This window comes from Cynocephalus volans, chromosome 2 (assembly GCF_027409185.1).
Source record: "Cynocephalus volans isolate mCynVol1 chromosome 2, mCynVol1.pri, whole genome shotgun sequence".
NCBI lineage: Eukaryota > Metazoa > Chordata > Mammalia > Dermoptera > Cynocephalidae > Cynocephalus > Cynocephalus volans.
The window spans coordinates 229,862,525-229,878,676 of NC_084461.1; the positions used below are offsets into that span (position 1 = coordinate 229,862,525).

Genomic DNA, 16,152 nt, shown 5'->3' on the forward strand with positions numbered 1-16,152 from the left:
TACATACATTGCTAAAGATCATAAATAAATTCTAGAACCAATGAATATGAGAATAGGAGGAAATTTTAGAAGCTAAATTTCATGCCTTTTCAATTTTGTTTCATACAGCCCTGGAGTTCTGCAGAAGTGATACTGGGTATTCCAGGGGGTGGGATGGCACCAGCCGGGCTCTTGGTCCCTTCCACTGTCTCCTGTTTTAAACAACGAGCTTTGTTATAGCCTTGTGTTAGTTTGCTAGAGCTGTCATAACAAAATACCGTAGTCTAGTTAGCTTAAACAATAGAAATTTATTGTCTCATAGAGGCAAATTTATTGTCCTGGAGACTGGAAGTTGGAGATCAAGGTGCTGGCAGGATTGGTGTCTGGTGAGGACTGGCCCCTCAGGCTGCAGACAGCTGCAGTTGCACTGTGCACTCTCATGGTCTATCCTTGATTTCTTGGGTGGGGGGCTGGAGGGAGAGAAAGCATGAGCTCTCTGGTGTCCCTTCTTATAAGGACACTGTATCCTGTGGGATCAGGGTCCCACCCTTATGACCTCATTTAACTTTATTCCCTTAGAGATGTGATCTCTAAATACAGCCCCACTGGGGGTTAGAGCTTCAACATAAGAAGTTTTGGGAGCAGATACAGACATTCAGCTTATAACAAACATCTTGTTTGAACAAGAGAATTTTGATAGAGTTTGAAAACTCTTGTCAGAGCCCAATGAGGCTGAGAAGACAGAGAGGATGGGACAGAGAGAGCTCTCGACTCCCAAGGCCACTGCGCATGAGGGGATGCCAGGGCTGGAGCTGTATTTAGACTGTGAGAGTACACGAAGGGGCCTTCCTACTCTGTGGGTTACATTTTAGGGAAAACTTCTTAGAAATAATGGTGGCATTTAGGTTCCCACGTCAAACCACAGCAATTAAAAAAAATCCAGAATGCAGTTGAAATGGGCTATGCATTGAAAGTCAGTGGGAGACAATTCTGTTGAAACACAGGATTAAAGTAAGTACATACGAAGCCCAGAGTGCATGTTTCATTTATGGACAATGAGGGAAAAGTGTTTAGCTTTGAGGGAAGAATTTGCAGAGATTCTAAAGGAAACTTCTGGACAATCCTGATGACCCTTATTGTTGTGCCGGATCCCACTGGCTTAGATGCAGTCGTGACGTCACTTCTACTTGTGATTTCCTAGCCACTGTTAGCTCCTGTATTTGACTCACAAGTGCCGCAAAGAAGTAAGCAGGCGACAGCCATTTTCCAGGGCTAACGGGGAAGGGTCTTGGCTCTGTGACATCACGTCGAGCCCCGCATCTGTCGCAGGGCAGCTGTTCATCACACAGGCACCGGATGAGGAGAAGAGCAGGAGCTCCGTGACAGAGATGGGGATTAAGGCTGCCAAACGAGGACCTGATCACTTTAGGTGGCATTTCTGGCACCTGGTGCTTGCCGGGTTCCAGTTGTCCAGCTCCCCAGGTGGCTCTTCCCGGTCCATCCTGGAGGTCTGATATCAGCCTGTCCCTCTGGTGGGCCCGTGTGGGTTGAGGCCAGTGGGCCTGGAGCATGGTGAGGCCCAAAGTGGAAGGTCGGGCTGGTTCCCCAGGCCTCTGATGAAGGTGCCCTGAGCCCCTGTGTTCTGTGGGTGAGGTTCTGGCACATTCTCTGTTGCTTTCACCTTTCCTGACTTCTTGGGCTCAGACCTCTCACCTTGCTCTTGCTTCCTCTCCACGATGTGGCCTCAGTTCTCCAGGGCTGTGGGAAACTTGGAAAGGGCACTGTGGAGTCAGTGATGGAGAGTGTGGGGAGGGGGTCCGTGCTGGTGTGTCTCCCCCAATCCATGTGCCTGCGTGTATGTTGGGGGAGCAGGACACTATGTCTACTAGGTGGCATTAAGGGGGACACAGGAGTGATTGGAGGAAAGAGACCTAAGGGTGCTTAAGAAAGGGTGAGAAGTTGCTCTACAGGAGCCTGAGGGGAGGCAGGAGAGTGAGGGACTGTCACCAAAACGGATGAACGGTGGCCGCCAGGAAACAAACACTCCAAGAATGTGGAAGTAACTTCCTTCCTTACATGTGTTTTTCTGACTGCAAAAGTGATCATGGTCATTGCAGAAAATTAGCAGAGAGTTTGAGAGCTGTCCATCCATGCCGGAGGTCGGGCAGAGCAAAGCAAGCCTGAGGAGGTTCTAGTCTTTGGGGGCTGTGGTCTAACGAGTGCCAGGGCTGTGCGGGCTTCGATTTCCATCCAAGCTCAGTGGCTATGCCCAGGGCCCGCAGGCAGGTGGACCTCGCACAGGACTCAGACAACTCCTCATCCCTCTTGGCCCCAGAGGCAGATGAGTTGTTGCACAGAAGGGTAGCGTGGGAGGGCTGACACTATCACACGGCGTCTGTCCGCAGGGGACTCAAGATCCTGAAAGTGCTTCGGAACATGGGCAGAAAAGCCCGAAGGAAATGAGTCTCCCTAAGCCCATTCTGGTAGTGAGATTCGGGGGTGTGGGTAGACTTGGGGCTCCCGAAGTGAGTAGCTTCAGGAGGGGCTTTGGTCATTCCCCACCGGGTGCTGCTTCAGGCCTTCCCACCTCCTACCAGCCCAGGGCAGGGTGCAGATCCTGAGCCCACCTTCCCTCCTCCAGGAAACCGGGGGGAGGCCCAGCTTGAGCTTTGGGTGTCCCTGACCACAGCCTGGCCCGCCTGCCCTTCTCCTCACCTCGCCTCAGAGCACAGGTGAGGAGGCTGATCTGTCTGGATTTTTCTCCTTCGCCTGGCGACCCAGAATCCCCAGCTATTGGAAAAAGCTCACCTTGGTCACTTTTGCTGTGTGTCTTCGGCCTCCTCTTGTCTTCTACCGTTTTTACCACTGAGCTTGGAGGTCATCTTCCTCCTCTTCTCACCATTCCCTCATCCCTCTTTAGGGGGTTAGTGTCTCTAATGGTGGAGTGAAGAGCTGGTCCTTAGTAAAAGACGCTGGAAGGACTGATGGTCTGTTGGGGCAGGGACAGCCTCTCTGGGCTCTGGACCCACCACTTTCCAGGTAACACACCAGCCTGTGTGTGAGCCCAGCTCTGGCTCAGGCTCTGGGACTTCCCCACCTGACCCAGACTCCAGAGCCTAAGGTGAGGGTCTTGAGTGGAGTAAAGGCTAAGTGGCATCTTGTCTCCATAGCACCTGGCACAGGGCACGGTCTAGGAAACAGTGCTGTGGAAAGGTTGCTTTCCCTCTCTACCCCACCCGGTTTTGCAAAATGACAGAACTGGCCTCTGCTTTGTGCAAGCTTCTTGTGAGTCATGTTTCTGTGGCCTGACTTTTTGCATCTGCAAAACTGAGTGGCAGGTCTTGGTTTATAGGGACCCCGTATGTTGTTGGCACAACTCCTCTCCACCCCCGTCCCTGGGGATTTGTCTGTTCCTCTCCTCAGCTCCATGGGATGAAGCTTTTATCCCTCCTACCTCCACGGTGCCTGGGCCCACTGCTCCTCTGTCATCAGACCTCCCGTATGGCCCTGGGTCACCCTGCCAACCATCTTCATTCCCATCCAGAACTGTGCACCTGCCACACCTGTCCCTGATTGCTGAGTCTGTGTGAGGTGCAGATGTGTATCCAGGGGTGGGGACCCTTGTATTAGTGTCACAATCCCAGAGGCCCTGGGCTCTGCAGGGAACACAGAGCTGCAGCTGACAGGACAGCATGTATCCTGACACTGTAGAGGAAGGCAGGCTGGAGGGAGGTGCCTCATCTTCTGACATCAGGAGTTTTAAATAAATTGTCCTGATTTTTAAATCTGGAAACTAATCCCAAAACATTTTAAAGCAACATTCAGGCCAAGCCCCACATAACCAGGGGCTGGCTTTAATTGGCAGGTATTGGTGGCTAATGCTCAGTGAGTACTTAACCTGCCAGGGAACATTCCAGTCCTTTCTTTGATCAGGTTACCATTACTATCATCTCATCTCACAAGGTGGGAAACAGATACACAGGCAGAGTAATTCACTGGTGTCAGATCATGATTTAATAAATGGTGTTTGAGCATTGAGAGCCTGGGTTGGGCTCCCATAGGCAAACCCCAGGGCTTTGACTCCTTCCTATGTAGGACTGAGTCCCTGGAGGGCATGGCCAAGGTTTATACTAGCAGCTCTGTTTAATGAGCATTTTCTATGTGGTTGGTGAGTACATGTTATTTTGTTCAAGCCTCACAACAACCCAGAGAAGTTCATACGATCATCTTTACATTAGGGGTCAGGAAGCTCAGTTTGGAAAGAGAGACTTTTCCAAGGTCTCTCTGCCTCCAGGTGGAGGGCTATGACAGACACTCAGGTCCATCTCGCTCTAGAGTCCCAGGTCCTTCCATGCAGCCTGGTGTCTCTCTGAGTCCCTGTGGTCAGCCAGGCTCAACAGGGCCATTGGGGATGGTGGTTGAGTGTCTGGGGTTTGGCTTTTGAGGCTGCTGGGCAGGATTTCTGGGGCGGCCTCCTGGCATGGGGCTCTGTCCAGGGCGACAGGCTACTGGGTTCGGTCCCGCTCGCTCCTCTGTGGTGAGAGGCACTGCCAGATTCCCCTGCGGACCGTCTCACTGCCCAGGGCATAGTTGATGGCGTTGATCGTGGGCACCATTTTGGCAACAAGGGCGGGCACCTGTTGTGGCAGAAAAGTCCACAAAAGAAGCTTCAAAGCCTCTGCTCCTCTCTCTGGTCCCACCTGGTGACCCCAATCCCCCTCCCCTACAGCTGCCAATCAAATATGCTTGGCTTGATTCTGCAGCCTCTGAGCCTTCCCAGACAAGTTGGCAGATGATGCATGGCTCATGGGTCCCCAGGGAAAACACATGCTCCCGACCTGGGCACCAGCCTCAGCCCCTGGTCAGAGTGTGCATGCTCACCATCTGGCTCTCTGTCTCCGTCATCTCACCAGAAGCTTATGCAACATTAAGCATCAGCCTGGAGTAGCCCAGGGAGTGAGGTGGGGGACAAACACGTTCTCTGTACATTACGAGTGTTCAAAGGAGAAGACAAAGAGACACACTGACACGGAGGCCATAAAGCCAGAAAGAGAAGTGAGGAGAGACAGAGACACAGCCAGAGAGGGTTCTAGATCTGAGTACTGGAAGTGTCTTGTACCATCTGCAGTTTGGGGGAGATGGAAGTCACATCAGCGATGGCCGCATATAGATACAGGAGGGCATAGGGACCCCAGCCGAGCAGCAGCGTCCTGACTGGCAGAGTGGTGTTCACCTGGAATAAAGCATCACAGGAGGCATCAGCTTGCTCCAAGTGGCTGGCAACCCTGTGCAGCTGGGGAGACCAGGTTAGCGCTGAGCAGTGCTGGGCAGCAGGGACCAGGCTTCAGGGAGGGACTGAGCCCCCAGAGGAACTTGGACCCAGACAGGCCTCTCTGCTGTCTAAGTCTGTGTAACCCTAACCCTGTTATTTATGCTTACTTGACCTCAGTTGCCTTGTCTGTAAAACGGCCTGATAAACCCTGACTTGCCTGGGTAATGAGCGTCCTTCTGGGTCTGTGCTGTTTAAGGGGAATCCTGGATTTCGTGGCCGTGTCGATGAGGATCCCAAGGCTGAGGTGCCCTCAGACCTCGGTCCCAGAACCAGCAGGCAGCTGGTTCCCTAGGAGCAGCGGCAGCAACCTAGGAGATCAACCTGTCCTGGGCTCACAGTGTCAAATACTACGAGGGAGCAGGGCAGGGCGGGTCTCAGGAGTGGGTGATGCTGTGGTACCACCTGAGGCCCCAAGGGGGCGCACAATTTGAGATCAGGATGGAGTTGCCAGGTCCCTGCTCCCCACATGCGTGCAGGTAATAAAATGCTGACGCTAAAAGGGCCTTTTTTTCTCATTGGCAAGTCTCTCTTTAACAAAGAAGTCGATTTAAGTTTGAAGACCAATCCTTTTCTTCAATTTTGGATCTTTAAAAAATGTTGATGGGGAGACATGTTTTCTCTTGAGTTGTCCCTCATTCCGAAAAAGGTGCTTAGCTCTCCCGGAGGGCTTCCTGGGTTGAAGCTGAGGCCGGAGGAGAAACTGACCCCCCAGCCGCTGGCCGTGCCATCTCTGAAACCACTCAGCTCGCCGCTGAGGGCCCAGGGCCTGTGCATGGCGACCTCTGCGGATGCTCCGGAGCTGATGGTTTAAAGTAAACCGGGAAAAATGAGAAAATCATGCTGGCAGCTTTGTCTCCTGGCTAACTGAACCTCCTGTAAATGTGGCGACTTTGAGCATCAAGACAGGGCTTAAGGCGGGCAGCACAGAGGACAGCCCGGAGGTGCCTGAGGCAGCGGGCTGGGAACCACGACAGGATTCTGTCCCAGCGCAGCCCTTGCCCTTCTGTGATCTTAGGGAAAAGTGGGTCTCCAGCTAAAATCGACTTGTACAGTCCTTTGTCAATTCACACACACACACACACACACACACACACACACACACACACACACACACACAAAGCTAAAATCGACTTGTACAGTCCTTTGTCAATTCACACACACACACACACACACACACACACACACACACACACACACACACACACACACACACACACACAGTAGTGTTTCTTTTGTGTACTGTGATTGAGCACGTGGGTCGTGCAGTCCCAGACCTGTTGTTAACTAGGTGTGTGCCTTTTGGCAGGTTGCTTTGCCCATGCCTCTCAGCCTTGATTTTCCAGTCTGTGACACAGGAATAACAAAATCTTCCTTCCTCAGAGAGTGGTAGCAAAGATAAAATGACAATGCACATAAAGTGGCATTAATATCTATTTTTTACAAAATCTCGGTTGCTTGTTATGACTTATTTGCTAGAAATTGTCCAGGTGACTAAGTTAAAAGAAAATTTTGGTAAGAGGATATTAATGCAGAAATTCAGAAATGGCCAGGAGGGCTTATTTCGAGGTATTGTTTTCCTTGGGCAAATGTTGCTTGCAGGTGTGATTTTATGTTTCGAGTGACAGCCTGTGATTGTGATTAAATTAAACATCTCAAAGGAATTTAAAAGTAGCATTTAAAAGGCCTGTAATTTTGTGCCACACCTCAAATCCTTGGAAGGAATTAAGCGTGAGAGCATGGATGATATCCGGCAGGGAGCCCTGGCTCTTGGCTTTACAGCATCTGGGTAAGTAAGAATGGCCCCACGTCTTGCTTCCCAGGCCTTGGGGATCTGGGCAAGGTGCGGGGTGGTTTCCAGCCCTAATGTCCTAGGTTGTATGCAGGCTGGATTTTCTCCTGATCATTGAAAACACAGAATACACCTGGCTGCTGGCTGCCACGTGTTCATGTTCCCTGATGTCCCTGAAAAGGACAGAGATTTCTGCTACTCGAGGAGTTGAGTCCTTACCTGGAGATGGCCACTCTTCTTGAGTTTCTGCTCCATGAGCCGGTAGGATGTGAGCGTGATGAAGAAGGGCATGAAGAAGTTGAAAAAAGCCAGGGCGAAGAGGAAGCTGATGAAGTTCCTGCAGCCAGAGGGGTGGGGTGGGGTCAGCTCTCCGGCTGCTCAGCTGCTCTCACAGCCCCACCGGCCTCTGCTCTAGACAGTCCCGTGTGGGGAACCACGCTATGAAACAAGCGCTCAGAGTGGTGGCTCCTGGGTGAACTCCCTTCGGGAGCCAGGGAGCCACGAGGTCCTCCTAGAACTTGCTTTTAGGAGCCAGGGAGCTGAGATGGGGATGAGACCTTGTTCAAGTCCAAGTGCTCAGCCCTGCTCTGCTGTTTGTTCCCCAAGCATGAAGAATGCAACACGTTAGTCTGGGAAATGGAGAAGACCAAGAGGAAGGAACGTTCAAAGAGTGTTCTAGGCACAGGGATTTGAAAGGGGCCTGCAGATGAGAAAGAGACTGGATAATGTGTCACTGAGGACATTGTTGAAAGGAGCACAGAAGAGCCTGGGGTCCCTGGTAGTGAGCACGGGGAGACGGAAGGGCTGGCCAGGGACAGGTGGGAGTCACAGGGAGGCAGATGCCCTTTTTGTGGAGGGAAGACTATGTCACCTGAGAGCTGTTCACTAAGGAGGGGTGGGGGAAGGGTTGCCAGAAGGCCTGGACTGGCTGAAGAGTGCCCTGCAGGGACTCTCGGACTAGACTCAGGGTTCTAAAGTGGTGTCACTGGAAAAATCTGTCATCAGAGACAGATGCTTCATGACTAAATATCACATATAAAGCAGGTGAATGCTACTACATGGCTCTGGTGGAAGCAAGAACAGGCCCATGTAACGGCTCCTTTAGAGCCACTGAAGGATCTCCCTAAACCCTGGTCTTCCCAGAGCCACGAGGATGGGGCGGTACTAGAAGACGGGCTTCATGACAGTGGGACCGTCATGCATTCGGTCCTGTCTCTCCAGGGTGTGGCTCATAGCAGATGCTCAGGGAATTTCCAGGACAGATTTGCATGCCAAAGAGGTCCCTCCCAATGCAAAGACCTTAATGTTCTCTGAATCTGTTGACCCAAGGGCATGGCTTCTTCTAGAAATCAGGGCAGTCAGAGTCAGAACAGCCGACTGTGCTGAAGATGGCAAAGGGGCTGTGGGCTCCCTGACTGTTGTGAGCGACACAAGCCAACGGCTCACTGCGTGATGTCTCTTCCTGGACTCAACTCTGGGCCCCCGTTTACATAGCATTCCCATCACTTGGCCAGTCTTCAGAATGGACTTCCCCCAGCCCTTCTGTCAACCTCAAGTGGGTATCATGACTAAGGAGGTGAGACTGTCTGGCAAATGCTGACACTTCCCCATTTGGATTTTCAGCAGAGGCCCTCTTGACATATGGGCTCAAAGCCAAGATTACCATGGAGGAGCCTCAAAGCTGCTCCTCCTACCTCACCTGTCCCCCTTGGAGTAGTCCAGGGTGCAGCAGGTCCCCAGCGGCTCATAGTCATAGTGGCCCCAACCCAGGAGGGGCAGGGCTGACCAGAAGGTAGAAGACAGCCACACGAAGAGCACCAGGGAGATGGCCGTGCTCCATGACAGCTGGCTGCCTGCAAGGACAGAGGAGGAAGAGGCGGCTGTGAGGAGGGGATAGCCTGGCAGAGTGAAGAAAGATGAACTCACGGTCACTTAGAGTGTCCCGAAATCCCAGCTCTGATGCTTAACATCTCGATGCCTCAGGCAAGTTAAGGGATTCTCTGAGCCTCGGTTTTCTCCCCCATAATGGGGATTATAATCCCTGCCTCCGAGGATTGTTATAAAGAATAAAAGAGACAATGGATGGTGAGGGTCTCCTAGTAGATACTCTATATCTTCTCCTTCATGCATGGAGAAGCGGGGAGTGGCAGAGAGACAGATGTGTTTCCTGAAGGCAAGGGTAGGGGGAGGCCTGGCAGGGGCTCAGGTGAGGGTCACGGCGGGGAGGAGGATGTCTGGACTTACACTGTCCTCAGCTCTTGCTCGGAAATGGGGTGCGGTCTCTCTTCCAGGATATGCTCTGAGGACACGACTCGAGGGGCTGGGGCCCCATCACAGTGCCGACGTCAGGGGTCGGATCCCAACAGCATCCCCGCTGACCTGACCTCCTCCTGTCCCCTCCTCCCATGGCCCTTCTCTGCTGCAGCCTTGTTCAGCCCCTGCCAGCCAGTGGTTCTTCCTGGGCCTGGCTTCAGGATCCTTTTCCCAGGTGCCCTTCTCTGTCATGCTCCTTTGTAGATGAGACCCCAGGGCTGAGGGCAGGACTCCAGGTGGGGTTTGGTCAGCAGGGAAGAGCAGGTCTACAGCCTCCCTCATCTGACACTTTGCTGCTACTGATACAGCCCCAGATGGAGTTTGCTTAGATGTGCCCCCCTGTATGGACTGAATGTTTGTCTTCCCCAGAATTCATATGTGGAAGCCCTAATCCCCAATGTGATGGCACTCAGAGGTGGAGCCCTTGGGAGGTAATTAGTTCATGGGGGTGGAGCCCCCGTGATGAGATTAGTGCCCTTAAAAGTAGAGACGTGAGAGAGACGATCTCTCTTCCATGTGAAGACAAAGCAAAAAGTCGGCCACCTGCAAACCCAGAAGAGGGCCGTGAGCCTCACCAGATCCCGGCCGTGCTGGCACCCTGACCTCAGACTTGCAGCCTCCAGAACTGTGAGAATGGAATTTCTGTTGTTTAAGCCATCTGGTCTGTGGTGTTTTGTTAGAGCAGCCCGAGCTGACTAAGATACTCCTCACCCCGACTGTGGACACAGTAATTAATAGGCACTTTGGCCCATGTGCTGCATCACATCAGTTTTTTCGGCTTTAGAAACAGATGACCGAAGTGACACGTGTAAGGTCACTGTAGGAGTGCAGGAGGTGAGCCTGCACCTCTTGCTTCCCCCTCCCTGTCTCCGCACTGCTCTGCCTTGCCCTCCTGTATAGGCCCCGGGGACAGGGGTTAACTGCTCTACATTGAGGCCCCTGAGAAGACTGCTGCTGTTTCAGGAGGTGTGGGGTGTGCGTGCGTGTGTGTGTGATGGTCCCAGGGAGATTTGGGGGCAGCACCGGGATGGGAGTGGTGGACAAGGTGCCCTGAGCCAGGTGGGCAGGAAGGGATAACCAATCGTTCCTAAAAATGGTCAAAGGCCATTTTTTGGCCTGGAGAAAAGCATGTGATAAGAGAGACCCACAAGTGTCAATGATTTTGCTGAGAGCAGGGGCTATGTGTGTGACCGTGGCAAGGGCAGATTTGCTGGTTCCAAAAGGGCCATGCCCAGGGCTTGAGGCTGTGCTAGCCATAGACCCCATAGCAGCCTCTGTGCTGGGCAAATTCACAGGTCACAACTTGGAGGTATCTAGGCTATGCCCAATCCCAACTCTGCTCCTACTACCTGTGTGGACCTGGGCAAGCTACTTAACTTCTTTGTGCCTCTGCATCTGAGGCTGCCAGCTGGGGGGTTGCTGTGAGGGTCAGCTTAGCCACAGCTCCCCAAAGAACATTTACATTGCCCTGGTGGTGGACAGGATTCTAGATGGTCTGTGGGTAAACATGTTTTTATTTTAATGTGTGTTAAAATGATAAGAACATTAAACCTGCGATCTCACAGATATCGTCTAGAATGAGGCTAAAGCAGATGTTTAAATTTTTAAAAGTGAGTCACTTTCCAGAAAAGAAAATCAAGTGAAAATAGTAGGTGTACACTGATATGGCCAATTATGGTAATGATATTTGATAATGCAGCTTGAGACATCTAGAACTGGACTAGTCCTTACGAAGGCCTGGCAGAGGCCCCTGGAAGTGTGAGGTGCCAGGGCACATGCCCAGCTACACCCACAAACACATGGTCTCTCTGCTTCCAGTAGTGCCCATCTGCAAGGGCATTTTCTGCATCCATGATCTCATTTGATTTTCAAAACAAAGCTGAGGCTGGTTATTAAAATCATCTTATAGAGGAGGAGACTAAAGTTCAGAGAGGATCCCTGACTTGCCCAAGGCTGCAGCGATGGCAATAGACAGCCTTTCTAATATGCACTTCAACAGGTCTCTGGCAAGCTCTCCCACTCTCCCTCCTTTCCTGCAGTGGGTGTCTGCACACTACACACATGCACACTACACACGTGCACACTACATGCATGCACACTACACGCATGCACACTCACACCCCGCCATGTTCCCTGTACTGGGAAACACTGAGCAGACCTTAGTTCCAACAACCCCTCCCACCTGTCCTTAGCCTCCGCATTCTGCAGGGGTGTCCCTCCCACTCTGGGTCCCAGAGACATACGAGTGCAGTAGTGGTGATAGCGCCCCCAGGCGATGGCTGCGCTGCCGCAGATGCTGGCCAATGAGGTCACAAAGCCCTGAAAGCCATGAGCCTGGCAGCCGTCTGATCCGTAGGGCCAGCGCCTGTGGGAGACACTGGGCACCAGTGACCCCTCCCTTCCCGCTTCCCACACCTGCCCAATTTGGAGGGCGTGTTCCTGAGTGTTGGCTCTGCTCCTCCAGGAGGGCCTTATCTGTCTTTTTCCTGTGAGGAAACTGGGATCTCAGAGCTTGTCACTGGGCTCAAGTGCCAACTCTCCAGGCTTGGCAACTTTTCCTACACCGTGGTTGGATCAGATGCCTCCATCACAGGAGAGCTCATTCTTCTATTCTACAGCTGGGGAAACTGAGGCACAGAGGAACAAGTACTGAGCTGAGGTCTCGCGGCAGATGAAGGCAAAGTCAGAGGTAGACCCTAGGCCTTCCAATTCTCACATGTGGACCAGAGGTAGAAATTTCAGTTTGTGGTCAGAGGAGGAGTCTTAACTGATTCCAACCACACTGACTGGTCAGCCCTGGGCATTCATACCCAGGTGGGCTCCAGCCTCTGTCTGTAATGCCCCAAACTAGTCTGCTTAAGAAAATAATCTTATGAACCCTTTTGAAGCCTGTTGTAAGACCCTGGTTTGCCCATAAGGAGGTATTAGACAATAGTCAAAATCCTGTTTGCTTTTACAAATGCTTATTTAGGACTTTCTGGGTGCTGAGCATTGTTTTAAGCTATTTACAAATAATAAAAGTCAATACTTCCAACCACCCATATGAATTAGGTAATAACATCCAATTTACAGAAGGAGCCCAGAACTAGAAAGCCAGGATTCAGACCAGGGCTGCCTGGTTACAGAGCCCATGCTAGTAATCCCTACAGTCTGCCATCAATTTGGTCAGGTTTGAGCAACCTCTGCATCCCAGATATCAGCTGCGGTTCTTCAGGGATAATCTGGAACTCAGATTTAGCCTAGTTCAGCCTGCTCACCCTCTGCCCTGGCTCAGTTTTCTATAGGTAGGAAGAATGCCTCTGACCTGGCCGCCCAATGCCCAGAGGTCACGCCTCAGGCAGGACCCCAGAGCCCATGGACTGGGGAGGGGGCCTGTACCGGAGGAGGCTGGATGTGGCTGCAACGAGGGCATTCAGGCTGATCCCACTGTCCGCAAGAGACACGCTCAGCACCAGCAGGTGGCAGGGAGTCCGCAGCTCTGGGGTCTTGCAGAAAGAGAAGATGGTCAGGCTATTGAGGCTGAGACCGGAGAGAGCTGAAAGGAAGGGCGGGGGCTGGCATTGGGGCTCATGGGCTGGATGGAGCTTCAGCAACCTCCCCACTTCATGCTCAGCAGCCCTCCCAGTACAGTTCATCAAACACTACCGAGGTGGGCAGGTCCTCAGATATGAAAGCTCCAAGATGCACACCCTGCCCTCTACCAGCTCACAGCCTGGTGGGGACACAGACAAGGAAGGCAGCCGATGTAGTGCAGCATGGTTCATGCTACAAGCGTTCACAATCACGGACACCCACAGAGCACTTACCACGTGCCAGGCCCCGAGATAAGCACTTACACGGATCATCTCATGCAGTCTTCACTTGGATACTCTCCTTCCATTTAGAGTTGGGAAACTGAGACTCAGAAATGCTAGCTAACTTGCCCTAAGTATACAGCTAGTATAAGTATACAGCTAGTATAAGTATACAGCTAGTATAAGTTTACAGCTAGTATAAGTATACAGCTAGTATAAGTATACAGCTAGTATAAGTATACAGCTAGTAAATGGTGAGCTGGAACTCAAACTCAGGTCTTTCAGATTCCAAAATGCCTTCTCCAAGGGCTGTGGAGCAATGTCCGGGAGAGCCCTAGACGAGGAACTGATGTTAGAGGTGGGAGCTGCCCAGGACCCCAGGTAGTGAGGAAAATTGGAAGGGGGCATTCTCTGGAGGCAGAAAGACCTGATCTTGAATTTCAGCTTATTCACTCACTTGCTGCCCCTTAGGCTCTTTGAACCTTGGCCCCCACATCTAAAGCGAAGAACAGGAAATGATCCTGCCTTCAAAACTGTGAGCATTTACCTGGAGGACAGTGCATGGAAGAGCATTCCAGAAAGAGGAAACAGCATGGACAAAGACATAAAGTGGTAAAATTTCATGGCATATTTGAGGAACTGGAGGGATGTTAGATTGTAGAGTTCCCATAAAGGGGTGAAGCAGGCTAAGGCCACCAGATAATGATGTCCAGGGCCTCTGGGACTACTCTAGTGGCCATTACTCCCTCTCCACTGTCAGCTCTCATTGAGTGAGAAAATATGCTGATTATTTTCCTGGATCTGCTTTGAACAGGGTGGCATTCCCTATCAAGCTAGCTTGGGCCGGTCTAGCTCCAGGGTCGACACTGTCTCTAGTTCCGGCCTCAGGAAGTATCTTAGGGATTCTGGATTGAGGCAGTCACCTCATAGACCCAGGGTGCCCCTAGAGGTAAAACGCTTAGGGTTGTGGGAGTGGACCTGGTGGAAGTAATGGGGGTGGGGGGCAGGAGAGGGTGGGAGTGAATGAACATAAATTCCCCAGGTGCCTATCTAGGCTAGCACTTTATACCCATGATCCCATTTGACCTTCACAGCTGCCCATTTAGAATGTTAGGGCACTGACGGTCAGAGCTGAAGTGACTTGGTAACAGTCACACAGAGAGCAGGTGGCAGAGCCGTCTGTCTCCAGAGCCTTTCGAGGGCCTGATCTTATACAAGATTCTTAGCAGGATTTCCAAGGAGTGGATTAAATTTTCTCTTGGAGGGAGGGACACGAAAAGTCCTGAAGCCTGGTTCTTGGTCATCTCTGGGCAGATGTCTCCCTCTCTCTGCCTCCCTGACCCTTGCCTGGCATCTCTCTCCTGGCTCCCAGCCAGCATGCTGCATCCCACAGGTGCAGCCATCAGAAGCCACCATGGGTCCAGGCACACAGGAGCAGGCAGCCAAGAGGACATGATACCCCAGCCAGGTTTGGGGACCTCCCCCTGCCAGCTCCACGGCTGTGGCCTGGGTTCTCAGAACCCACTGGGCCCCCTCTCTAGCCCAGGTCTTGCCTGGCTCACCTTCCACCAGCAGCACCACTCCTACAGCCAGCACCTCGAGCTCGCTGAAGCCTGTGGGCAGGGCCCCGGCCTCTGCCATCCTCAGCCTCTCTGCCTGCCAGCCGCCCAGCTCTTCTATGGCTCCCCAAAGCCAGGCCCATCCTTTTAAAGGGCCATGTCACATGTTGGCACATGCATGTTCTTATGCTAGACCTTGGGCTCCTTCTTGCTGCTTCCCCCCTCTAAATCTTCCTCTTGGCCCAAGCAGAAGGCTCGCATTCATCAGCTGGACAGTGCAGCCTTTGTGAAGCCAGAGTGAAGCCCTGTCTCATTCATTTCAGCCTCACTGGGCAGGATTAAGGTCAGGGAATACAAATGGTGTGTAGCTGAGAGCCAAATTGGAAATGGTTGCATAACCAGGGGAGGGGGGTGGGGTGGGGGTTACAGCAAAAGGAGGGGTTTGAGCTGCAGCTGTTCCTGAGAACTGGATAGGAGCCAGGGCCTTCCATGTTTGCAGGTGCTGACAAGCTTTATGTGTGTGTGTGTCCACAGGCTTACATGCATGTGCTTGCAAGTAGTTGGGAAAAGATGAGGTTTGGGAAGTCACCTGCTGTCATAGAAAGAACGCTGACTGGGTCTAGAGATTGGGGTTCTGATTCTGAATCTGCCATTAACTAGCTACAAGCCCTGAAGTGGGACCTCTGGGTCTTCTTGGTTTTCTCCTTTGCAACATAAGCATCTTTTGTCAATGGCCTGTATAAGTCCTGGGTAGAAGAATATGTCTCAGATATAGACTTCAGGGCTGCACTTCCTGTCTCCAATAGAACATATGAATTACACAAGCATAATAAATTTCCCAGGACACTGGCTTGGACACAGGGGTGGCTGTCTTCTTATAAGTGGCCTCATGACCCACTAAAAGCTTTGGCTTCTGCAAATGAGGTCTTGGTACAAGTTATGCACTGGCTTGTGGTGAAATTTGCATCAGGGAACACCAACCTAATGCAACTTAACCCATTTTAAGATAAAGGAACCAAGACCCAGAGTGCTATTAGCAATACAGCTAATGTTTATGGAGGCCAGGCACTGTGCTAAAAGATCTTCTGATGATTCCTACAAACAACTCCATGAATTAGATATGATTATCCTTTCCATTTCGGATGAGGAAACTGAGACCCAGAGCAGTTAAAAATTAGCCTGAGATCATGCAGTGACGCACGGATGGAACCAGAACAAAAGCCCAATCTCCTATTCCCCAGGCTCAGGAGCTTTTCACTGGTGTCTCGTCTCTCTCTGGTCAAGCAACTTATTCTATACTGTGAATGTCCATTTCTCAGGCCTTTCCTCTTGTTGGTTCCCGCTTACATCCAAGCCTAACCACCCCTTGGGGCCTCGCTTATGGTC

The 16,152-nt window shown here is 51.8% G+C and overlaps 1 protein-coding gene across 3 annotated transcripts; it reads right to left on the bottom strand.

The window, feature by feature from the left end:
* Positions 1–4,466: 4,466 nt before the first annotated feature.
* Positions 4,467–14,848, bottom strand: RGR (retinal G protein coupled receptor). 3 transcript variants are annotated; one of them, XM_063088024.1, is made up of 7 exons: positions 14,770–14,848; positions 12,792–12,948; positions 11,657–11,778; positions 8,800–8,953; positions 7,320–7,437; positions 5,099–5,212; positions 4,467–4,616 (listed from the first exon to the last, which is right to left on the bottom strand). In XM_063088024.1, the coding sequence occupies exons 1-7, from the start codon at positions 14,846–14,848 to the stop codon at positions 4,485–4,487; spliced, it is 876 nt and encodes a 291-aa protein (XP_062944094.1). In that variant the 3' UTR covers positions 4,467–4,484. The 3 variants fall into 3 exon arrangements, with proteins under 3 accessions (XP_062944094.1, XP_062944093.1, XP_062944095.1); XM_063088023.1 differs by having other exon boundaries at positions 11,657–11,790; XM_063088025.1 differs by lacking the exon at positions 5,099–5,212.
* Between the last annotated feature and the right edge of the window lie 1,304 nt (positions 14,849–16,152).

What these genes read in the sequence shown, in the direction of transcription:
- RGR (XM_063088023.1), bottom strand. Translation starts at nt 14,848, where the DNA reads ATGGCAGAGGCCGGGGCCCTGCCCACAGGCTTCAGCGAGCTCGAGGTG. An exon ending in GCCACATCCAGCCTCCTCCG is followed by an intron (nt 11,791 to 12,791) that starts GTACAGGCCCCC and finishes ACTGGTGCCCAG; the next exon opens with TGTCTCCCACAGGCGCTGGC. An exon ending in GACTACTCCAAGGGGGACAG is followed by an intron (nt 7,438 to 8,799) that starts GTGAGGTAGGAG and finishes CTCTGGCTGCAG; the next exon opens with GAACTTCATCAGCTTCCTCT.